Source organism: Gallus gallus, chromosome 7 (assembly GCF_016699485.2).
Source record: "Gallus gallus isolate bGalGal1 chromosome 7, bGalGal1.mat.broiler.GRCg7b, whole genome shotgun sequence".
Taxonomy (NCBI): Eukaryota; Metazoa; Chordata; class Aves; order Galliformes; family Phasianidae; genus Gallus; species Gallus gallus.
In genome coordinates, this window is record NC_052538.1 from 250335 (window position 1) to 274582 (window position 24248).

At 43.0% G+C, this 24248-nt stretch overlaps 2 protein-coding genes across 5 annotated transcripts in view; one reads left to right on the forward strand and one right to left on the reverse strand.

Moving 5' to 3' along the window:
* The window catches only part of MFSD6 (major facilitator superfamily domain containing 6), a 73418-nt gene that overhangs the window by 47793 nt on the left and 1377 nt on the right, over positions 1-24248 (reverse strand). Inside the window, exons 3-5 of the mRNA XM_046943953.1 lie at positions 19253-22325; positions 18449-18499; positions 9477-17151 (exon numbers count right to left, since the gene is read on the reverse strand). The gene's annotated coding sequence lies outside the window, so the exon portion shown is untranslated. The remainder of the gene's footprint in view (positions 1-9476; positions 17152-18448; positions 18500-19252; positions 22326-24248) is intronic.
* The window catches only part of HIBCH (3-hydroxyisobutyryl-CoA hydrolase), a 36855-nt gene that overhangs the window by 9109 nt on the left and 3498 nt on the right, over positions 1-24248 (forward strand). For 3 of the 4 annotated variants that reach the window (XM_046943543.1, XM_015289157.4, NM_001031243.2), the window contains 7 exons: positions 11669-11747; positions 14406-14551; positions 15552-15638; positions 17293-17351; positions 17760-17841; positions 22452-22571; positions 22956-22989. In XM_046943543.1, coding sequence (XP_046799499.1) covers positions 11669-11747; positions 14406-14551; positions 15552-15638; positions 17293-17351; positions 17760-17841; positions 22452-22571; positions 22956-22989 — 607 coding nt within the window. The remainder of the gene's footprint in view (positions 1-11668; positions 11748-14405; positions 14552-15551; positions 15639-17292; positions 17352-17759; positions 17842-22451; positions 22572-22955; positions 22990-24248) is intronic. The other variant, NM_001396629.1, reaches the window with a different exon arrangement.

Genomic DNA, 24248 nt, shown 5'->3' on the forward strand with positions numbered 1-24248 from the left:
GGGCGTAGGCTGTCAAAGAGGGGCGTAGGCTGTCAAAGAGGGGCGTAGGCTGTCAAAGAGGGGCGTAGGCTGTCAAAGAGGGGCGTAGGCTGTCAAAGAGGGGCGTAGGCTGTCAAAGAGGGGCGTAGGCTGTCAAAGAGGGGCGTAGGCTGTCAAAGAGGGGCGTAGGCTGTCAAAGAGGGGCGTAGGCTGTCAAAGAGGGGCGTAGGCTGTCAAAGAGGGGCGTAGGCTGTCAAAGAGGGGCGTAGGCTGTCAAAGAGGGGCGTAGGCTGTCAAAGAGGGGCGTAGGCTGTCAAAGAGGGGCGTAGGCTGTCAAAGAGGGGCGTAGGCTGTCAAAGAGGGGCGTAGGCTGTCAAAGAGGGGCGTAGGCTGTCAAAGAGGGGCGTAGGCTGTCAAAGAGGGGCGTAGGCTGTCAAAGAGGGGCGTAGGCTGTCAAAGAGGGGCGTAGGCTGTCAAAGAGGGGCGTAGGCTGTCAAAGAGGGGCGTAGGCTGTCAAAGAGGGGCGTAGGCTGTCAAAGAGGGGCGTAGGCTGTCAAAGAGGGGCGTAGGCTGTCAAAGAGGGGCGTAGGCTGTCAAAGAGGGGCGTAGGCTGTCAAAGAGGGGCGTAGGCTGTCAAAGAGGGGCGTAGGCTGTCAAAGAGGGGCGTAGGCTGTCAAAGAGGGGCGTAGGCTGTCAAAGAGGGGCGTAGGCTGTCAAAGAGGGGCGTAGGCTGTCAAAGAGGGGCGTAGGCTGTCAAAGAGGGGCGTAGGCTGTCAAAGAGGGGCGTAGGCTGTCAAAGAGGGGCGTAGGCTGTCAAAGAGGGGCGTAGGCTGTCAAAGAGGGGCGTAGGCTGTCAAAGAGGGGCGTAGGCTGTCAAAGAGGGGCGTAGGCTGTCAAAGAGGGGCGTAGGCTGTCAAAGAGGGGCGTAGGCTGTCAAAGAGGGGCGTAGGCTGTCAAAGAGGGGCGTAGGCTGTCAAAGAGGGGCGTAGGCTGTCAAAGAGGGGCGTAGGCTGTCAAAGAGGGGCGTAGGCTGTCAAAGAGGGGCGTAGGCTGTCAAAGAGGGGCGTAGGCTGTCAAAGAGGGGCGTAGGCTGTCAAAGAGGGGCGTAGGCTGTCAAAGAGGGGCGTAGGCTGTCAAAGAGGGGCGTAGGCTGTCAAAGAGGGGCGTAGGCTGTCAAAGAGGGGCGTAGGCTGTCAAAGAGGGGCGTAGGCTGTCAAAGAGGGGCGTAGGCTGTCAAAGAGGGGCGTAGGCTGTCAAAGAGGGGCGTAGGCTGTCAAAGAGGGGCGTAGGCTGTCAAAGAGGGGCGTAGGCTGTCAAAGAGGGGCGTAGGCTGTCAAAGAGGGGCGTAGGCTGTCAAAGAGGGGCGTAGGCTGTCAAAGAGGGGCGTAGGCTGTCAAAGAGGGGCGTAGGCTGTCAAAGAGGGGCGTAGGCTGTCAAAGAGGGGCGTAGGCTGTCAAAGAGGGGCGTAGGCTGTCAAAGAGGGGCGTAGGCTGTCAAAGAGGGGCGTAGGCTGTCAAAGAGGGGCGTAGGCTGTCAAAGAGGGGCGTAGGCTGTCAAAGAGGGGCGTAGGCTGTCAAAGAGGGGCGTAGGCTGTCAAAGAGGGGCGTAGGCTGTCAAAGAGGGGCGTAGGCTGTCAAAGAGGGGCGTAGGCTGTCAAAGAGGGGCGTAGGCTGTCAAAGAGGGGCGTAGGCTGTCAAAGAGGGGCGTAGGCTGTCAAAGAGGGGCGTAGGCTGTCAAAGAGGGGCGTAGGCTGTCAAAGAGGGGCGTAGGCTGTCAAAGAGGGGCGTAGGCTGTCAAAGAGGGGCGTAGGCTGTCAAAGAGGGGCGTAGGCTGTCAAAGAGGGGCGTAGGCTGTCAAAGAGGGGCGTAGGCTGTCAAAGAGGGGCGTAGGCTGTCAAAGAGGGGCGTAGGCTGTCAAAGAGGGGCGTAGGCTGTCAAAGAGGGGCGTAGGCTGTCAAAGAGGGGCGTAGGCTGTCAAAGAGGGGCGTAGGCTGTCAAAGAGGGGCGTAGGCTGTCAAAGAGGGGCGTAGGCTGTCAAAGAGGGGCGTAGGCTGTCAAAGAGGGGCGTAGGCTGTCAAAGAGGGGCGTAGGCTGTCAAAGAGGGGCGTAGGCTGTCAAAGAGGGGCGTAGGCTGTCAAAGAGGGGCGTAGGCTGTCAAAGAGGGGCGTAGGCTGTCAAAGAGGGGCGTAGGCTGTCAAAGAGGGGCGTAGGCTGTCAAAGAGGGGCGTAGGCTGTCAAAGAGGGGCGTAGGCTGTCAAAGAGGGGCGTAGGCTGTCAAAGAGGGGCGTAGGCTGTCAAAGAGGGGCGTAGGCTGTCAAAGAGGGGCGTAGGCTGTCAAAGAGGGGCGTAGGCTGTCAAAGAGGGGCGTAGGCTGTCAAAGAGGGGCGTAGGCTGTCAAAGAGGGGCGTAGGCTGTCAAAGAGGGGCGTAGGCTGTCAAAGAGGGGCGTAGGCTGTCAAAGAGGGGCGTAGGCTGTCAAAGAGGGGCGTAGGCTGTCAAAGAGGGGCGTAGGCTGTCAAAGAGGGGCGTAGGCTGTCAAAGAGGGGCGTAGGCTGTCAAAGAGGGGCGTAGGCTGTCAAAGAGGGGCGTAGGCTGTCAAAGAGGGGCGTAGGCTGTCAAAGAGGGGCGTAGGCTGTCAAAGAGGGGCGTAGGCTGTCAAAGAGGGGCGTAGGCTGTCAAAGAGGGGCGTAGGCTGTCAAAGAGGGGCGTAGGCTGTCAAAGAGGGGCGTAGGCTGTCAAAGAGGGGCGTAGGCTGTCAAAGAGGGGCGTAGGCTGTCAAAGAGGGGCGTAGGCTGTCAAAGAGGGGCGTAGGCTGTCAAAGAGGGGCGTAGGCTGTCAAAGAGGGGCGTAGGCTGTCAAAGAGGGGCGTAGGCTGTCAAAGAGGGGCGTAGGCTGTCAAAGAGGGGCGTAGGCTGTCAAAGAGGGGCGTAGGCTGTCAAAGAGGGGCGTAGGCTGTCAAAGAGGGGCGTAGGCTGTCAAAGAGGGGCGTAGGCTGTCAAAGAGGGGCGTAGGCTGTCAAAGAGGGGCGTAGGCTGTCAAAGAGGGGCGTAGGCTGTCAAAGAGGGGCGTAGGCTGTCAAAGAGGGGCGTAGGCTGTCAAAGAGGGGCGTAGGCTGTCAAAGAGGGGCGTAGGCTGTCAAAGAGGGGCGTAGGCTGTCAAAGAGGGGCGTAGGCTGTCAAAGAGGGGCGTAGGCTGTCAAAGAGGGGCGTAGGCTGTCAAAGAGGGGCGTAGGCTGTCAAAGAGGGGCGTAGGCTGTCAAAGAGGGGCGTAGGCTGTCAAAGAGGGGCGTAGGCTGTCAAAGAGGGGCGTAGGCTGTCAAAGAGGGGCGTAGGCTGTCAAAGAGGGGCGTAGGCTGTCAAAGAGGGGCGTAGGCTGTCAAAGAGGGGCGTAGGCTGTCAAAGAGGGGCGTAGGCTGTCAAAGAGGGGCGTAGGCTGTCAAAGAGGGGCGTAGGCTGTCAAAGAGGGGCGTAGGCTGTCAAAGAGGGGCGTAGGCTGTCAAAGAGGGGCGTAGGCTGTCAAAGAGGGGCGTAGGCTGTCAAAGAGGGGCGTAGGCTGTCAAAGAGGGGCGTAGGCTGTCAAAGAGGGGCGTAGGCTGTCAAAGAGGGGCGTAGGCTGTCAAAGAGGGGCGTAGGCTGTCAAAGAGGGGCGTAGGCTGTCAAAGAGGGGCGTAGGCTGTCAAAGAGGGGCGTAGGCTGTCAAAGAGGGGCGTAGGCTGTCAAAGAGGGGCGTAGGCTGTCAAAGAGGGGCGTAGGCTGTCAAAGAGGGGCGTAGGCTGTCAAAGAGGGGCGTAGGCTGTCAAAGAGGGGCGTAGGCTGTCAAAGAGGGGCGTAGGCTGTCAAAGAGGGGCGTAGGCTGTCAAAGAGGGGCGTAGGCTGTCAAAGAAGAGGGGCAGGCATACAATCTTATGTTGCTAAAAATGGCTAGTCAAATTATTGCAGCTGCCCTCTATCCATAGACTTTTTACTTTAACAATTATGTGAGCATAATATTGAATAAAAGCTATTTTTAATATTATTGTCTGTAAATAAAGTTCTAAAGTTAGGTTTCTTGGTTCAATAAAAGTCCCGGTCTTCTGGAGATGAAAAGAATGCTTTCAGCTCCATCAAAATCCATGTTTTTAAGTAGAGTTTTGTCACAAACTATGTTACTGTGTTGGAGAGAATTATTTTTTAACCTGTTTCCTAGCCAAATCAATTGAGTTACATTGATTGAAGTATTGGCTTTGCAACGTTAGAGCTTAAAGTTTAAGGGGAATATTAGTTAGCATTCAGATAAGGAAGCTGAGTATTAGTAGATGGTGGTACATACTTTTCAGGAGCAAAAGGACACTGCTGTTAGTTCAGGGAGTAATCTGAGAAAGCATATATAGAGCACTGTCTTCCTTAATAAGATGATTTAGAAAGCACTTCAGCTAGGCTTCATTTCAGAACCAGTGTTAATTAACACTAATAATTGTAGTTACCTCTGTATTCATCTAGTGTTTTTGATGTTAATTAGGCATGGTCCTTAGGAAGGGCTGTAGTAGTTTGGCAGTTGAATTACCTGTCACTCAGTACTGTTGAATGTTCATGAGCTTAATTATTTAGTAGGCCCAAGTGGGTCCTAAGGTATTTCTAAGTAAAGGCTGTTGCTCAGATGGAGGCATTTGTGCCTTTGAACTTCTAAATATAGGATTTAAGCCTTCAGTCTGACCTGTTACACAGTGTATTTGCTAGGCTTATATTAGGAAGTTACAGACTGAAGGGTTAGGTTGTTAGGTTACACTTCTTACTTTAACAATTAATGCTTTGAGTTTTATCATAAGAAAGCAACTTCCTGTTGAGCAAGTAGACTTAATACAGTAACCTGCAAAACTTGCAGGATAGAGGTGGAGTTTGGCAGGAACGCCAGCTCTCTTAAGCCCTTTCTACAGCCTTCTTCTTGGACTTATTCTGACAGTCTCATTTTCTGCTGTTCACATAGAGTAATAGGAGGTTGGAATTAGAATATAGCTTGCAAGTTGGAGATCACTCAGCCTTGTTTCCACCCTCACTACTCCAGGTACCAGGCCTCACTGGTGACAGCATGCAGACTGCTTCATTCTCAGCAGAGAAAGGCCTCTCATCTACTTACTGTCAATATAAGGCAACTTATTAATTAACTCTTTGGGTTTATGAGTGGCTTTTCATTAGTTTTGTCAACACATCAACATGGGTTTTTTTTTTTTTGGCAAGGGCTTTTAAAGTGAGAGTCTACATCTAAGATATCTATATAAAGGATCCTTAAGGTGACTAATTGAATTGTTCTAAGTATTGTTTGAGCCTGTGTTAGTCACTCAGGTAGCAATAACCAATATTTTAAGCTTTAGACTACAGAAGAGCTGAGGTTATCATCTTGCACTTGAAGAAGGGCTAAACATAGCTTGACTATGGCTTAGCACATTTTCAACTAATGCATTTATAAGTCTCCAGCATCAAGAACTGAGTTTGTCTCGACTCCCACCCTAATGGCTAATGATTCTCCCACAACTTCCCTCATGCCTAATTTAAAACTTGAGTGCATGTAGTCAACTCGTTCCTGTCTTAGTCACAGCTCACTAAGAACCTTTTGAGGTTCTTTTATTCCGTTCTCCCAGCCCTCCCGCTTTCACTGGCATAGGACTAGTTGTTTGCTCTTTACCACAGATCAAGTCCCTTGACCTTCTTGCAAACCTCTGTAATCACTCCAATTCCTGTACTTTACAGTTCTTTACCAAAAACTAGACACTATTTCAGCTGGGGGACTCATCAGCACCAAGTAGAGCAGAATAATTACCCCTCATACATTATAGAGATATTCTATCACAGATAGCTCATGCAAATCACAAAGCACCAAATGCTAGGAGGCCAGTGCATCTACCATTCTTAAAGCCATTACTTTTAAACAGCATAAATACCATCACAATGCATTTCCTTATCACTTTTACTAATTCCTAGTTCTTCCTTGAATGGAATTTGCACATCAAAGAGTTACTCCTGTTAAATTGCCCTTTACCTGATAAACATAAGCAAAATACACTTCCTCCTTGAAATGTGAATCATCTGTCATTGCCTTTTATAGCCCCACATCAAGCAGGTCAGGCTTCCCAGGTATATTAAGTGTAGGCTGAGGCTACACTTCTGCCCTTTAGTACCCTCTGTAGCATAATATCCTAAGTAGCTCTTTTTGCAACAGCATTGCATTATTACTTCTATTAAACTCATGGTTGCTCTATGATCTGGAAAACATCAACTCATCTGTTGCACAGAAAACAGACTTGCAGTCTCTGCATTTGATTTCACTTCCTTAAATGTAGCTGCTTTCATTTCATAAATTTGTTTGATCTTTATTCCACGTTTTCCCCAAAAAGAGATTAAATCCTAATCCCACTTAAGTGTTTATCCTCCCAAAACATTATCTCAGAGTTTAATAGAAACCTTGTTATTTCATTATCCAAGCAGCTAAAGGAAACTACAAAATAAAACTTGATTAATGAATGGCTTCCACAGTGCCTCAGATGAGGTGCATTCTGCTTGGCTGTGAACTGCTGGCATTTTAAACATATGTTCAGGTCATTGTGCCTTCTGTTCCATAGTGATATCATCTAGGCTGTGTTTCGTTACTTAGCTTACTTGAGGAAACTGCTGCATAAGAGGAAGCATCATTAACGCCACAGCTCAGAGCAGAAAGCTTTTCTATGTTGTTTTCTGAGCGATAATATCATTTTAACCTAGGCCACAGCCATTTAGCAAGTGGCCAGCTCCACAAATAGGAAAAACACCTTCTTTTGTGTAATTCAGAAAGGAAGAACTCCCGCACATTCTGCTACAACCTTCAGTTGTAATACTGAAGGTGTGAACTGAGTACCTAACATTATCTTTAACTTCTCATTGCGTCTGTACAATTTGCTTTGCAGCAGAAGATTCTGGTGGGTTTATTGTTAGAATAATCAGGGTCAGATGTCAGAAGCCAGAATGTACGTCTTTAAGGCAGAAAACTGTTGAACTCAAGTTTGCATCTCCACTCCATAATAATCCTCCATTGCATCACAGAGCCTACTTGTCTTAGTGAGGGATTAGGGTGGGATCTAGGAGAAACATAATATTTTAGTGCTCTTCCATAAGGGGGAATACTTCTCTTTTAGGCTTTTACTTTCCCTTAAGCAATAGACTCATCAACACTCTGAATTAATAATTTTTTTTTTTTTTTTTTTTTGGAGGAGTTTGTAGTGTTTATTTCAACTCTAGCCTGGCATCTTTGTGAAACTACCTCAAACGTTCTGGAAAGTGAGAGTCCCACAAAGGAGACTCTTCACACTACGAAACTAAAACTGACTGCAGATACTTTAATTTATACCCTAAAATCTGCCCTGAAGTAACTGTCACACTGGATCTGGATAAGCTGCTTTCCCTTTCTCTCTGCCCTGCTCATCTACTAACTCATGCACATGTACTGCACACAAAAAACCAAACAACTTGTGGCCTGTTTGTTGCAGTTACAGCAGAACAGACTAGGGATGTTGCAAACAGGTATCTCTTGCACCCTGAAACAAACCTTTCTGATACTGACTGCTATACTGTTTAGCTTTTGTAATAAAGAACATTGAAAACAGTGCAGGAAGAAGAAAATGAGATTCCCTCTCTGCTGAAATTACAGTGTCCTTACCATCTGGCATGTAGGTCTGGCTGCTAAGCTCCTCTGACTGATCCTAGACAAATGGCACTCCTGGCTTTGTAGCTAATTGGACCAACATCGCAGCAGTTTTTGACATCAATAAGAAACAAGTACTGAATACTCTGATTTGCACACAGCATTATTCCTTAAAGAGCTAATTACAAAGCACCATCTTGAATACAAGTGTCTTAAATTATGGATTTGTTAACAGTAATGCTACAGCAAGTAAAACTCCATTTCCCCTCACACCTGCAATGACTGATATATTTCATGTGGAATCACAAAAAGGAATGATACAATTATTTTACACCTAGAAAGAGAAGCAGATTTTCTAAGCATACATTGCACAGATGTTATTATACAGTTGTACTGCACTTTATGTTTTCAGATCAGAGTAAATGCCCTTTGAATTCCTGTGTGGTGTAACAAGGCAGTGATCACACCACAGAGCAAACAGCACTTGTGTACTCTGAGGCTAAAGTTGAGATTTTAAGCTGTACTTTCTAAACAAGTTTGTGTGCAAGTGTGAAGCCTCCGCATGTTTGCAGGAGGTTTCATCTATAGCTCTATGGAAGCCTCTCCTGCCCTTGCACAGCTCAGTGTCATTGTGGAGATGTGCATGCTTCTGCATGGGTTCATTCTTTCCATTGAACACCAGTATTTCTTTCTAGAAATTCCACCATTTTTCCTTAGTTCTAGGCCTTCATTTAGAGTCTTACATTAAATGGGTTTTCTCATATCATTATTTTCCCTCTCCTCCCCTTTGTTTTAGATCAATAAGCAATCCAAAGCGTTCCCCTGCTTCTTCATCCTTGCATGTTTCCAATAATTTTTCCCTTTTCTCAGAAGAATGTGAATGCATGTTTTCTCCTTCAGTTAATTTTAATGTCTGTCTACTTTACTCTACTTTTTAAGCATTTTTTGTTCCCTGAGAAAGAGTCTGTTGAGTCCAAATCCCCGTAGGTTGTGCTTGTCGCCCTAAATAACTAGGCTCCTGTTTGAATAAAGCTCTGTTGCATGGGTAGAACACCACAAGTTTGTTTGAACAGAAAACCTAAAAACTGAGTTGTTTGTTGGATACACTTTTCTGAAATGCATCCCAAGCCTTCCCTGCAGACGTTATGATGTGCATATTAAAACCTATGGGTTTTTTTTTTTTGCAGTAACTACATTTTTCCATGATTCAGGGGCATGAAGGGACATCTTGTCTTCTAGAATTTTAGAAGTATTTTATATTTCGTAGTCACCTTGATTTTAGTTCTAGAAATTAAAATATAGCTGTGAATAAGCAACAGGGTCAGCCTCCTTACTGCAGAGGTACACATACAACGCTACTGCTTCTGTGTGCTTTGTGTGGTAGAACCACAACTCAAGCATTTGGTGCTTGCCATCAGAAGGCTGAATCAGTACCAGTGGATTAACTGGGGGGGTGAAAAACAGCTGTTGCAGACATCTACCCTAATTAAAATAGTTTAAAACCATTCATGAGTTTTGGCTTGTGATAAGAAAACAAAGAAAAAAAAAAAGGATTTTCAAAACATAATCTAAATTCTGCTCCTAAAGGACAGGCGTTGATGGACAACATGGTCTGTGGACTTAGTATTCGGTTTTCATGGTAAAAAAAAAACTGACCAAAATGATTACTATTAAACTAGTTGAAACAAATTCATTTAAATTATTATGAGTCAGGATAACAAGTGACACTGGTAACTAACAGCTCTGCTCACAAAGAAACAAAACTGCCTCTGACAGGTTCTCAGCAATACCAGACAAAGCTAGAGGTACAGATAAGCCAATAAGCATAAACAGACAGAAAAGTTAGACTCACCCAGCTGGCAATGGGGCTTCACAGCAACACAGCACTCAAAAAAACAACCCAAGAGATGCTTTCCCTGTAGTGGCTGGCTTTTATATGAGCTATATGAGCTATGGGTGGCTCCACTCTCAGGCCATCCCTTCTGATCAGCTGGGGAGCACAGGTGCAAACAATTTGTGCTCCCTGGGCCAGACACAGCCCTTCACCAGGTGCTCCATCACCCCTTCAAGCCCTGACCTGACAGCTCTCCTAAATCACCATACAAGATATTCATAAATTATAGCATTTTTTTTTTAGTGTCATATTTGAATCTGTGGCAGAGATAAAAGTAAGCTTTTGGAAACGTACAATGTTCTGTGCCATGAAGCATCAGGGTATTCACCAAATAATGGTGAGCATTCATAGCACAGACCGTCTTATAGGTTTGACCTTCTGCAGGCCATCAATCCAGCCTGTCCAGATCCCTCTGGTAAATAAAGCCTGATTTACCATAGAAATGTAATCATAAAGTCATTTATGTTGGAAAAGAATTTTAAGGTCCTCCAGCCCAACCATCACCTAATACTGCTCAGTCCACCACTAAACCACACCACTAAGCACCACATTACACCAACCCTTAAATGCCTCCAGGGATGGGGACCCCACCTCCTCCCTGGGCAGCCCATTCCAATGCCCAGCCTGCACTTCCACGAAGAAATTCTTCCTGGCTGCCAATTTAAACCTTTGCTGATGCAACAACTTGAGGCTGTTGCCTGATGTCCTTTAGACTAATACATGTCTGTCCTCTGGATCAGACAGAGAAGGTGAAACACATACAGTGAATGTATTGACGGTGTGAGAAGCTGCACATAAACATACAAAAGCATATGATCATCAGTTTAAGAAATCACTGGGCTTTGTGCTGTACCTTCAAAGTGTTAACTCGTTTTTACCTCTTAGTTTTATCTTACTGTCGGGTTATTTTGAAATGGTCTTTAAAGAGGCGTGGATGTACTTGTGCCATTTTCTTTACAGTGAATAAGGAGAAAATGCAATTTTAGATGTTTAAATATGCATCTGAATTAAACTCTTATCTGTGCTATAAAACTTGAGGGCTATCTAGAAAACAAATCCAATTATGGCCCAGTCACTTGAGAAAGTGAAGTCAGATTTAATTACTTCTTTCAAAAGAAAATTACTTCTTTCAACTTTTTATTAGCAAAACTCTACGGTTATTTTTATCACTACAAAAAGGAACAAACTTGGAAGAGAAGCCGACTTCATGGGGTTTGCACTCCTTTTTTTATTACTCAGCTGAACACGGCAGTCCTTTTTCTTAAGCAAACTTCTGATTGCCAAAAAATGGTTTATGATAGATGGTACCTGTAGTCAGGGTTAGGAAAAAAATCCACAAGTTTATCATTAGAAAAGGCAAAATGGACTTGATTTATTTTATTTCAAGTTATCTTTATAAAAGTGTTATCATTTTTTGCTGAACATGCTTAAAATTAACAGCAGAAGTATTGTGCTTTCTTTTGCTGTAGGAAAGGCTTTACTCAGTGCAGTGGAAATAATGCTGCTGTGATGTTATAAAGTATTGGAAGTGTTGAAGGCACAATTCCACTTGATTCAAGAATTCCAGAGCTGCAGTCCCCAGGTTAAACTGGTTTCAGTTTCTAACTGCAGACTTTGAGTTTGAATGAGTAATGCTGAAGACTTTTCCTGCTTAAAATATTTCTGCATTGATAAAGTTGGTAATCATCCCATCATAACAATAATTAAATATTATTTATTTTAAAGCATTATAATTACAGCTTCAAGCAATTCACATACACTGCAAAACCGATGGTCTTTTTTTGTTGTTGATAGTTTGAAGCATGTGCAAAAATGATAGATGTGGGAACATTAGCAAAAGAACAGTGTCTCCCTGAGTTGTCAGATGGAGAAAGATTCCCAGTAACTGTCACTTTGGGCTATTTGTAGTTAATCTCCATATGAGTCAGCCACCTTTTAAGGCATAGGAAGCTATTTCAGTCAAATCCTAGAGGCAGTGTAACGCTTTGTCTTTGAACTCTCAAAGGCCTTTTAATATTTTATTGAGATGTGCATGGTAAATCTAACGTTATTTAATTGTAGAGCAAAGCAGCAAGTGTGTTGTATAGGATAATGGTTGTGAGTATTTCTCCTGGTTGTAACCATTTCCCTGCTTTGGGCTCCATGTGCAGGGAGTTGGGCTCTCGGTGCACGGACATTTCCGAGTTGCGACCGAAAAGACAGTTTTTGCAATGCCAGAAACAGCAATAGGTAAGTAGATTTTAACAGGTTATCATACCTTAACATGTTTCAAGTTTCACCCTTCACGTAAGTAGGATGAGATGCAGTTGACTGAAAGTAGCAGTTGTATTGTAAGTATTTTATACAGGAGATGGAAATGACCGTATTTTGAAAATATTTTCTTTTAAATTGATAAGAACTTGCCTCAGTTTTGTTGATCACTGAGGTTCTTAAAACAGCCTGGCAAAAACTATCAGGATGCAATTTGTTAAAAATGGAAGTAGCCGTGAGGAACCAAGGATTTGCCGTAACAGGTAAGCAGATAAAGTCAGAAGATCCCAGTGCAAATGTGCTAAATCTTATTACAGTGGGAGCTCAGCATGAGACAAACCACCTGATCTGCACTGCTAATGAAACAAACGTTGAAAGTCTCTTTTTTCTTGTGGGCTATCACTGTAGGCCCATTGTAGCTGTATACAGATTATGTACCGGATCACACGTTCTTCCTTTTAAGTAGCATCCTATAACTTGTATTTTCTGGTCTTTGACCCTACAAAAGCTTTGTCAACTTTGAGATGTATGATAGAAAATGCTATGTCCCTGAGCTACGTAAAGAGAGGGATAGGACCCGAGAAAAGTCACATCACAGTGAACCTTCATGTGAGATAGTTCATGTGCCCCTTGAAGGCAATACTATGGTAGCAACAGAGTATCCACATAGAATGCATTGCTGTCTGCCTTCTGGATGCTTGTTAAGTCTTTCTGTGTCCAATTCCCACCTGTCTGCTTAGCAGCAAAGTTCACAAAGATTGCTTAAAAAAGGCTAACAATGTAGTTCTTTTGCATATAAAATTATTCTAATAATAAAGATACCTTCCTCATTTTCTTCTTCAAAGGTGAATACGCAGGTAGCCTTATGCTAACAAAGACGACGCACTTTACATACATTTCCTGTGTATACAGGAGCTTATTTAAGCAAAAATAGACTGTGAAGATGCATAAAGTAAAAGTAAAGGAAAGTAATTAAAACCCTTTTAGGGTCAATTAAAGTAAAACCACTGAAATCTGTTTGGATTTAAGGGCTTAGCTGTTCTGATCTCTGTGGTGTATGTTTAAAATGTCTAGCTGCTGAGAGACTGGATTAATGGAATTGTTTGTGTGTTCACTTTCAGAAGACATCGTACCTTTTTGGTGAAATGAAAACAGTGCTCATTGAGCTGCTGCGCTTTCACAGCTACTTACACACCACCATAAATAAGAAGTGACATTTATATGCCCTTTTGGAAATAAAAATAAAAGTTCTAGATGGTAGGCGTTTCCTGCTGATATAGATAATGCTGGAATGCAGTTTAAATGTGGGAGGGTGTGGACAAACCTTCCCTGATGGGAAGAACAGGAGATGAAAGTATATTGTCAGAAACGGGCTGTAAGGTGCTGCTGGAGTACTAGCACTTTATGGGATATCTGTTCTATAACTTTCTATAACTCATTTACAAATAAAACTACAAGTGCAGCTGCAAGAAAAGGTGAGGTGTGTTGTAGCACCTGTGCCAGAGCTCAAGTTGCATGTTGGTGTTACAGACATGGGCTTCTGGCCTGGCCAGCTCAGCGCACACTCACATTCCTTTTAAACAGGGACTTGAGGAACCCAATAGCTAGCACAAAGATCTGGGAAGCAGTATTGAGATAATTAAGGGAAATACAACAGGGACAAGAGGAGTAAAATTTGAAGAGGAAAGGAAGATGGGATCCTTGCACGGGGTACAGTAGAGACTATAGTAGACTGCTCTTAAGCATCTGAGCAGGTTTAAGTGGATTAGCTGCACTCTTAACTAACCCTGCTTGTACATACTGCACTAATTAAAGACAACTTCATTCAGTTTAGTTTCATTCACCTCTAAAGTGCCTTGAATCCATCAGCTTTATTTAGAATTAACTTTCCCACGTATGGGAAGGGCCCTATAAATCATGAAGATGGTTTTTCCTCTGATACCTTAGGAAAACTCATGGGACCACAGGGAGAGTAATGCTTCAGTAGTGACGCTAAAGCATCGATGTTTTAACTGCAGCAAAGAGGAAAAGGTTGTTGCAGCCCTGATGGATAGGGAGAATGATGTAACTGACCTTTTTTCTTTGCAATGGATTTGTGAGAGAATTTCCATTTTGAAATGAAGGGGCTTTTTGGCAATAGTAGGGAATCCAAGAGGAGACTGATGAATAGAAATATAAAATGAAATGATGGTCTTTACATCAACATTATATATAGGAAGTCTCAGGCTGAGAAAGGACAATGCAGAGTAGCCTATTCATAAAGTGACTATAGATGAGAAAGAACATAGGTGATGAAATAGAGATAATACAACCTACGGCTTTTAAAGGCTGCCAGCAAGACACTGAGTATTTTAGAAGAGCTGCTAATAGAATGAAGACAGTTGTCTGGCACATCTGTAAATTATGTGCCAGTAGAAATGATGCAGTTTGGAAGGTGTTCAAGAGCTTGCTTTTGGGAAGGGTTCAGATGATAGAGAAATATCCAACCAACTTAGAGAGAAATTGTGCCCCGAGAGCTGTGCCCAACTTAGAGATGGAAGCGAGACAAGCAGAAATGAGTGCTGAGTTACGTGCATGTCTGGGACAAGTTCTTCTCCCCTCATTTTCTTTTTGTTTTTTTTTTTCTGTTTATTACAGGCCTTTTCCCTGATGTAGGTGGAGGTTATTTCCTGCCAAGGCTTTCAGGAAAGATTGGCCATCTCCTTGCACTGACAGGATTCAGGCTGAAAGGAAGAGATGTGCTAAAAGCCGGCATCGCCACGCATTTCGTGGAATCAGGAAAGGTAAGTCGCCAACTGGAGCTCACCAGGGCTCAGCCTGGCGCCGCCGTGACAAGTTGGAGTGGCTGAGCACACCAATGTGCACTTAGCAACTTGAGCATGTGCAGAGGTACAGTTAGTGTAGCTGGCCCTGCTCTGTGAATGGGCACTCTCAGGCTGTCACTGTGGTACTTGCCAGCTTGTGATAGCTTTTCTTGAGGAGGGAGCAAATGCTGCTGTCACCACAATTCTGCTGTTCAAGGGCACGATTTACTGAGCATAACTGAGTTATTTGGAAAGTGGTACCCTATGTCTTCATTGTGCCTTACTATCCCTATCACATCAATCGTTTGCGTTCTGGATGCAATCTAGAAAACGGTGTCTGAAACAAGAGGTTATTTACACAACCGCAGAGTCTCTAATTTGGATTGCAGCCAATTAATGCGCTCTTTATCAGTCTCCTTAATAATATCCTGTTTCTTACAGTGGCTGTAAGAAAATGTAAAAATTATCATATTTGATAAAGTCAGTCATCACGTTCCTGTACTTCAAGTGGTTATAAGTGTAGGAGAAAAGGCATCTGATTCTCTTTTGCCAGTAAAAGACCAAGTATGACTGTACCGTAGGAGCTGGCTGGATACACAGGCTGACAGATACCACCTGGAGCACTGCATGGTTGCCAGGCTTCCTGCTCTCGGGATGGCTTTACCTGTCCCAGCTGCAGCACCAGGAGCAGAGCTTTTTGCTAATCACTGCAGACATACCCAAACCCAGGTTCAGCACTTCTGAAAAGTGAACTCCAGCCCCTTGTATTGGTTACTTGGTACTTCTTTAAGACTTGGCCAAAAGATTGTGTGTTTTTTTAATTATTATTATTATTATTTATTTTTTAATAATTGCTGTATAGTTACAGTTGTGTATATAATACACACACGTAGTTATACTATGTTGTACTATTGTCATAGCAGTAGCAATTCAGAAAGTACATTCTATTTTACTTACTTCTGATCCTTATTTTTCATAGCTACCTGAGTTAGAGAAAGACCTGATAGCATTGAAATCTCCTTCAAAAGAAAATATTGCAGACTTGCTGAACTCTTACCACATGCAGGTAATCCAATTAGTTACTGAAATGAAGAAAAAATGTTACTTAAGTGTATGCAAGTACAAACTCTTTTTTTTATGCTACTGATTATTTGCTCTATGGTGACAAGATAATAGGTTTCTAAACTCCTTGTACTCTATGAAATAATACTTTGTAGCACAAACACCCACAGAAAATAAGTCTGCCTTTTCTTTTCACTTTTTACTCATTTTGTATCCTGAAAATTCCCGTTGTGGTCAGCAAACTCTCTTTCAGCGTGTATATATGGTTTCCCAGCTGGTAGCATGATAATGCAGAAAAAACATTGCTGCTTAATTTTTTCTGTTACTTGATTTTTAGCATACTTTGCAGAAGGCAAAATATATGGCCAGCAGCAAAATGTGATGGGAAGTACAGGCTGGGAGTTATCTTCAAATGAGACAGGTACAAACATAATGGGAAGAACCACGGTTGTTCTCCAGAGGCTGCAGAGGTCACAGTGCCAGATAAGAAATGCTAGGCTGCTTATTTGGCAGTGGACATTTTCTATTTGTTGGCCTGAAGAATCGTGCTACCTTTATGCATTTGATGTGAATTTTAGCACTACTGTGATACAGACCATCTGCAGACAGGGTTTGAAGCCTGAATTTAAGGGCTTAAGTCGTCCCATTAATTCCTCAAATATTTTACATGTGTATAACCTTGAAATAATTAAAAGTCTAAATGAGCACAGCACTTGTAGGATATTTATTAGCAGAGTGCAGATATGTTCTCTTGAAAGCATTTGAGATCCTTAAAGCAACATTTTCAGGGAAAAAAAATGTGCTGTTTTCCCAGTGGACAAACCCATCATTTGTGGAGGTAAATTCAAGTAGACTGCTAACATGTAGTTAGTATTTGCATTAGTGTCATGGAACTGTGGGCATGACAATGGATGGCTTTATCCAGTGGCTGTTTATTTCAAAAGGAAGGAAACTTCTGGAGTCAAGCTGGGTTTCCCTTTCATCAGTCATCCTGAGCATTGCTGCCCACTTGATTGGATCTAAAATGAGCAGTGCCTGTTCCTCCTGTTTCTCTTTTAGAATTACTACATTCATAAGTCAAGATTAAATAGAAAAATAATGTAGATAAGCTCATTTCCGTAGTGGCACCAAATACTTTGCTAAATTGAAAGCCCTGGAAAAGGAGTGATTCTGCGTTGCAATATGCTGCTTTACATTTAGTGACTGAGAGAAGAGCCATACACGCATTTTTTCTGCTTGGCCCTTTTCTATTTTACATGTGTAAATACATACATGTCCGTATGGGAAACCACACAGCTCTTTTTCCTGTCTTCTATATTCCCTGTTTTTTGAGGAGGCTTACCAACACTGGCTTTCTTGGTCTATTTGATAGAAACGTATTGATAGGATAACCATGGTTACCTGTGTACAAGATGACCACGCAGTCAAATACGTGCATGTCATAGCTCAGAGCCAGCACTGCAGTATGGTGACACCTTCAGCATTCACAAGATGAAGCAAGAAGTTCATTATATATACTGTAAAACAAATTCATTAAAAACAGCTTGCAAACATTACACGTTCATTTATCTTACCATATTTCTGACATTCTTCAGTACCGGTGGGCTTTTCAGACAACTGAAATAACCAAATCAAATATGTATTTGCTTTTTACATAGACCAAAATTGACCAAGAAAAGGAGTTTGTCCTTGACGAACATATGGAGAGGATTAACAGGTACTCAGAAACCTTCTCTCTTCCTCTTCTGGGTAGAAAGCATGAAGACAGATCCAGAAACATTGTTCTGCAGATAAGGTGGTAGAGATGCCATGTAGATGTTTGCTTTTGGTGTGCCTCATGTGAAGCTTATTAAATATTTCAGTCTTCAGCATATTAAATACTTGAATGTAGTAGCCTGAGTCACACACCATTCTTTTAAGCAACGTAGCACATTAAAGTAGGTGTTTTGTTTTGAAGGTGGTTGGGGTTTTGTGAGAGTAAATTTTCAGTTGGAAAGGAAATGTTACATGGTACGTTCATTGGTAGAAGGTTGCTTCTGTTTCTCATTTCTCTGTTCCCAGCATTCCATAGGGGAGAGGAGGACTGAAGCAGTGAGACAGTTGATTTATTTTCTTTTTCTTTTAGTATTTTTTCAGCAAATAGCATGGAAGAAATTGTTCAAAAGTTAAAGCAAGATGGTTCTCCTTTTGCCACGAAGCAGCTAGAGGTAATGCCTTCTCTGTTATTTTTGTTAGAGGTTTAAGCTGGTTCTGTGCTTTCCTGCTGCAGAACAGTCGATATCCACCTTAGTAATGTAAAAATGAACCAACAAAAACTACACTCCAGAACACCAGCAGGACACTGGACTGTGATCCTCAAGTTCTCATGTGTGGTTATGTGGGATTGTAAGTCTTTTCCTCTGACAGGAATATTTGTATGTGAAATGACAAACTGTAAATGCCATTGTGTGTTGTACAAAAGTGCAATCTAGTGAAAAACAAATGCCCTTTTCCCTTTTTTTTCCCACGATCAGGGGATGGTGGTAACAAAGGTTCCTTTTATAGCTTTTCATTTTATTGCCAGGGGTTGGAATAAAACAGTGCCAGCACAATGTTGTTCATTTTCTTCCATTTCAGATATCTCATCTGGGCAAATAGTATGCCATTTATCAAAGGTTTTTTGTTTTTTTTGTTGTTTTTAATCTTCTTTAATGCCCCTTGGCTATAGTCATTAGTCACAAAACACATGGTAATACTGCAAGCTTCCTGCAAGCCTCAAAAGCAAGAAGCAGCTTATATGTAATCTCTGTATTTTCTCTTTCTCCTGTTACATACCTTTATGTAGGTTCTTTGTCCAAGTCTGTCTTCAGGCTGTTCAAATACTACCTACAGTGAGACAGAACACAAGCACTTCTCAGGAAAAGCTTTGTTTAAACTGTCGTTACTTTTACAGTATCACTATGTCTTACAGAGCCCTGATGTGTAGTAAAACAAAACATATCCATCATCTACAGACTTTCATTTGGACAGAAGGAGAATAAGTTTGTAACGTAATACCATTAGAATTAGGCATCTTGTCCCTGCCCCTCTCAGGATGGTCCTGGAGCAATGTGTTCTAGAATTACTCAAAGTAACACATACATTTTTGTTCTTCATTAAAGATTTAATATCTTGTTGTTGGAACTCTCAAACATTTGTAAGAAGGGAAATGTGGAATTATCTTTGTGCCAGGCAGCGCGCCTATTATACCTTTATGGTGCAGATTACAAAAGCAAAACGGGATGAATGAGGAAGCTATTTAGCACTTGTATTCATATTCTATTAAGTTAAAATATCCAAAACTATGTTTGATAGTTGTTGCATATTTAGTTTTATTTCATAGGACTTCATAGCAGATTTTTTCTATTATATGATTAATAAATGAATGGCTGTCACGCCCAAACAGTTCTCTAGTATTTGCTCCATATAAAAAAATCAGGTCTTGTTAACATAAATTGCTTCTGTCCACTTAAAAAGCTGAGAAAAAATGACTTCCTGGTAAGGACAAGGTTTAGCAGTGTGAACACAGACATTAACTTCAGACAAGTTTCTGACAAGTTCTGTACTAAGCAGGAAATGTTTGTAGAATTAAATACTTACCTTATCTTTGTGGATGTGCTCTGCTGTGTTTCTCTTCAGTGTCCAGGTACAGGAACAGCAGCAGTTCTGCTGTTAAATGCACAGACCAGGGATGATTCAGAAATAGGAATGTTTATTCTGTTTCTTTTTTCCTGCTGAGTATTTCTTTTGGTATGCATTAGCCAGCTTATTGAACAGGCCACAACTAAAAGCTCAGTTTGGAGGTACTCACTGGCACATCCACACCTTGGATATAGAGATACTTTTGAGTATTCATAAAGTGGAATTACCGCTTCTGCTGTAATCCACGTACGCTGTAAGCTGTGCCATCCTAGGTATCCTCTTCTGTCCACACTACAGTACTGTTGTTTTTGACATTCCAGATGTGCCTGCTTGGTGGGCGTCCACCTGTCTGATACTAAAATAGACTACACAAATAAGGAGCATGTAAAGTTGTTAAGCCAGTCACAGTGAGGTATTTATTTCATCCAACCAGAAGTGCTAAGTGAGATAAAAATCTGCAAAGCATCACATTTGAGTTGCTTTTCACTCTATGCTTTTATAGAGCTTTTCGGTGGGACAGGTCAGTGCAGCTTCTGATCTCCTTCATTGTTAGTGAAGGACTTCCAGTGCAGCATGCAGAACACTGCAGAGATTATAAGAAGGAATAGACACCATGCTGACAGCAGCTGGCTTGCAGGGATGCAGACACCAATCCTTGAAACTCTAAATGAGTGTGCAGTAGGTGGGTGAGATAGATAGTGGGGATGAAGCTGGGTGGTTTTCTGGTAGCACTGAATTCAAGAAAAGAAGCACTTGCAGTGTTACAGACCAGTAAGTGATTTATCAGTCCCTGAGCAGCCTTTCCAGCGATGCTTTGGCTAGAGCTTCTTTTGTCAGAGCTTACCCGGAGTCATTGCTCAGTGCAGACCAACAAATGCATATTTGGTATTTCAGAAAGTGAGCGATTAATGTTTTCACCTATTGCAAGACAGGTGACACATTGGACCTCTGGGGTTTCCATTTGTTTGAACTTACAGCAAGCCTTCCCCAAGGACCCTCAACAGCTCAGGTTCAGGTCAGAAACTGTAATGGCCTCGGAGACAAAGATGTTCCAGCTGTTTTTCGTGTAAGAGATTCCACTGAGTCAGAGCCACTTCATTTGGTCATCTTCTGGTAGTATCTTATTGGAACTCAGATATGTTGCAAATTCAGCTTTGTAGCTTTCGGGTTCGTTAACACTGAAATCAAGATGGTCTCAGAGATGCTAGCATAGATGTCAAATACTTGTATGGCAACTCCTTTGCATTTTAGTACTCCCTTCCCCACACCAGTCTATCCTGTCTCCTTTTCAGGTCTGTTCCCAAGCACCAGTCCCCTCCTCCTCTTTGTACAGAGGATTTATTTATAGATATACACTGACTCATTTTTCTGCGTTACCACCTACCCATTTTCTTCCCTTATTCCTCTCCCTTCGGCTTGATTTGTTGCAGCGTCTCCTCCACCTCCAGCCTCATTGATATGCTGCAATAGGCAGTGCTGTGTGCACACGACTAGTTAAGTTAATCTTCCCCTTTCCAGTTTTTTCCCCCTCATTTCATCTAGGGAAGCATTGTGTTGCCCTGTGCGCACTACTTGGCGTGGTCTGAGCAAACACATCCTGATAGAGAAGACAGAGCGTGAAACCAAGCAAAGGAGAAAAGACCCAGTTCAAGGGTAAAGCCACCAGGCATGCATTAAGGGAAGAAAGGAGTCCTGTTAGGAGTTGCTACACCTCTGAGACCTATATCACGATATAATTAAACAGGCATAGCTGGGTTCTTTATCTGCTGAAAAGATGCTACTTGTTAGCTTTACCAGGATTGGTTCTTTCTTAACTATTTTCTCTCTCAAAAATGATCAACAAGCACCAAGGAGAACAACAGAACCAATGCTTTTAAGTCTCAATTGCACAGTGTCCTGCTCATACAGCAATCACATGTTTTCCAGCTTAACTGGGCTAAATGGGTCACTGCTGTATCAGCTGGTGTCTGGAGAGGGATGAAGAGTAATTGAGAGCCAGAAAAAATGTTGATGTTGATGACTGGAAAGCTGCCATTCCAGTCTGTGGGTAAGGAGTCTAATATCTGCAATGAAAATAATGTAAAGAGGCAAATCTTACCATCTGCCACTTCTCCATAGAGTGGTAAAAACGTCCTAATTAACTGGAAATGTCTATTACGCTGTGAATAATAAAGAGGTTTTAGTTGGGTTTGCAGGAGAAGGAGGCACATTCAGAGTAATGAACAAAAGATCAGCAACCATAAAATTTAGCTTCTTTCCTCAACAGACCTGCAGGCTTTGAAGCTAAGTACTGTTCTATTAACCAGGTTTTTGTTCTTCTCCCCACCTCCTTTACTGTTTACTGGCACACTGTTAATTGAAGGGTAGTCATGAGAGCCAGATTTACAGCATTTGTTTGTATACCTTAGACAGATCTTGTCTGTTGCATAATATTTATAGCCCGGAGCTCTGTCAGAAGAAGGAAGACCTCCAGGCTTCCCATCAACAGAGCAGGGTAGGGCTGAATTACTGCACTGTCTGCTGATCCCATACAAGAAGCCTGTACAGACATGCATCTGGGTTTGATATCTTTTGTGTCATTTCCCCTCTTCCCAAGATTTTCTTCTTGTTATATTGCAGATGGTCATAAAACAAATATTTACAGTTGGTGGCTAACCTTGATATTACTTTGCTATTCTGTCTAACTAAGCTTAAATGTTACACCATAGTACTATCAGCTACAGCATCAGTAACATCTGAGAGCAATTCAGACTGTATATATATAAATATATTCTCCAAAAAAGAATATAATTACTTGTAACACTCACCTCCACTTCTCAGAAAAATACGTTAGGAAATGTCTTTCAAACTGCACTAGGTTCTGTAGCTGGCAGTAGCTGAGTCAGAAGTGATGAGACCTGAAGAGTTCCTGGTCTCCCAGAGGTGCTGGCCTGCTTCCCAGAGGCCTTGGTGTAAAGTCTGTGCAGGTCAATTCACTGAGGATGACAGCATGGTGGCAGGGAGCAGGAGGACGGGGCAGCCTGTAAAGGAGCTCAAGCAAGAATACCATCTTACTAAGCTTGAAATACAAAAGAAGGATATTGAAATGCATCTAAGTTGAAGAGTACGGAAATAATTGTTCATAGAGTATGGAAATAATTGTTCGTGTCTTCCCCAGGCTATTAATAAGATGTCGCCTACATCCCTAAAGCTGACTCTCAGACAACTCAGAGAAGGTGCTACCATGAGTTTACAAGACGTGTTCACGATGGAGTACAGACTGAGCCAGGCATGCATGGTAAGCAGGAAGCAGAGAGCTGTCTATGCAGCCAGGACTGGGGCAGTTCTATCTGAGACAAGTTTTACATGGGTTACACCAAGGGCTCACATTTATTTCCAGCATTTCCTTTGTGCATCTGTCACCCGTGAACACCCATGAGCTGCAGTGCAGAGAGGGCTTCTACTGCATGAAAACTGCTTGATCAACAAGGGATGGATGTTAGGAGTTCTGGCTGTGCTTGAGCAGATTATGTAACTTTTTAATGAAGAAAGTCTGACTGTGAAATAATAGTACAAGTAGAAATGAACTGAGTCCTGAGAACATGCAGGTCAGACAGAAGTGGGAAAAGGAAAGATGGGATCAGTAGTTTATCCTGTTACAGCCTGCTCCTTTGTCTTTCAGAGAGGCCATGACTTCTATGAAGGGGTTCGAGCAGGTAAGTGCACACACTAAAGGTTACCCCAACTAAATGATCTCCCACCTCACTGTTGTGTTAACCTCTGGAGATAGAAGTGCATGCAGCAGCAGCCCAAGAACACTTGCCAGCTTGCTTCATTTTGGCTTTCCATGGTCGAAAGGTTTCATTTGGTACAAACTAACAGCTACAGTGTTTCCTTTGTGAACTCCCTGTCCTTAAGGTTTGTATCCACCGACTAACAGCACTGTGAAAAGGTTTCAGGTGGGCACTGGGAAAGTCCTAAACATATTTAATGCCGAGACTGGTGATTGCTAAGCTGGTCGCTTCCGTGCCAAGTGGTAGTGCTGCCACACAGCTGGCTCAACCAGCTCTAATGTGGTTTAAAAAACAAAGACTGGAAGTCAGTAACAAGCATTTGCATAGAATACGGTGACAACAGAGACTGCTTTTGGCTGTATCAAAAATTGCTGTCAATGAAGGTGCCTCACTGTAATAAAACCACGTCTGCAAGCTTACTGTTAAATAATTCGGCATTTTGCAGCAGTGGTCAAGATAGGTAGCAGTAAGAGCAGAGCAGCAGTTCAGCAAGTTCTTTCTGGGGACAGATGCCCTTGCTTCTGCTGCTGATTCAATGCGCAGTTTGTCAAACCCAATGTCACATCTGTTAGAGACTGCAGGAGTTATTTATGCACTATTCAGCACAAGATGAAACAAAACAAAAGCATTTTCCTCTCCAAGGAGCTTACAGTGCAAGACATTTGTATAACACTTTGGGAATAAGAGGTGGGAGGGTGGCTTTTAGTTTTCACACAGTTATGCACTCAAGTATGTATTGTCACCTCCTCCTCACTCTTTATACTTGTCTTTAAAATCAACTTGCATAGTGAAGGTTACTTTGAGTATTTCCCGTTAGTAATGCTGTATTAAAGACAGCCTAGGGATGGGAGATTCAGAGTTCTGCACAACACAGGACAATCTTCAGGAGAAAATATTCCTACGTTATATTCCGAATCACTATATAAGCTTTCACAGCTGCTGAAATGAAGTTATTTGGGAAGATACAAAGCTCAGAGGCTGAGAGTCGGGTGAACACCAAACCAACTCTGATCTCAGATCAGAGTTGTATTTCTCTTTTAGCCCAATTTCCTTCCCGACAGACTGAGAACCTGCTGCAAACCCTCTCTCTGTTTATGTTTCTTGATGTTTGGCTACATTACAAAGCCCAAACCGTAAAGCATTTAATACAAGGATCATGCCTCGTCCCTACGGCATGGAAT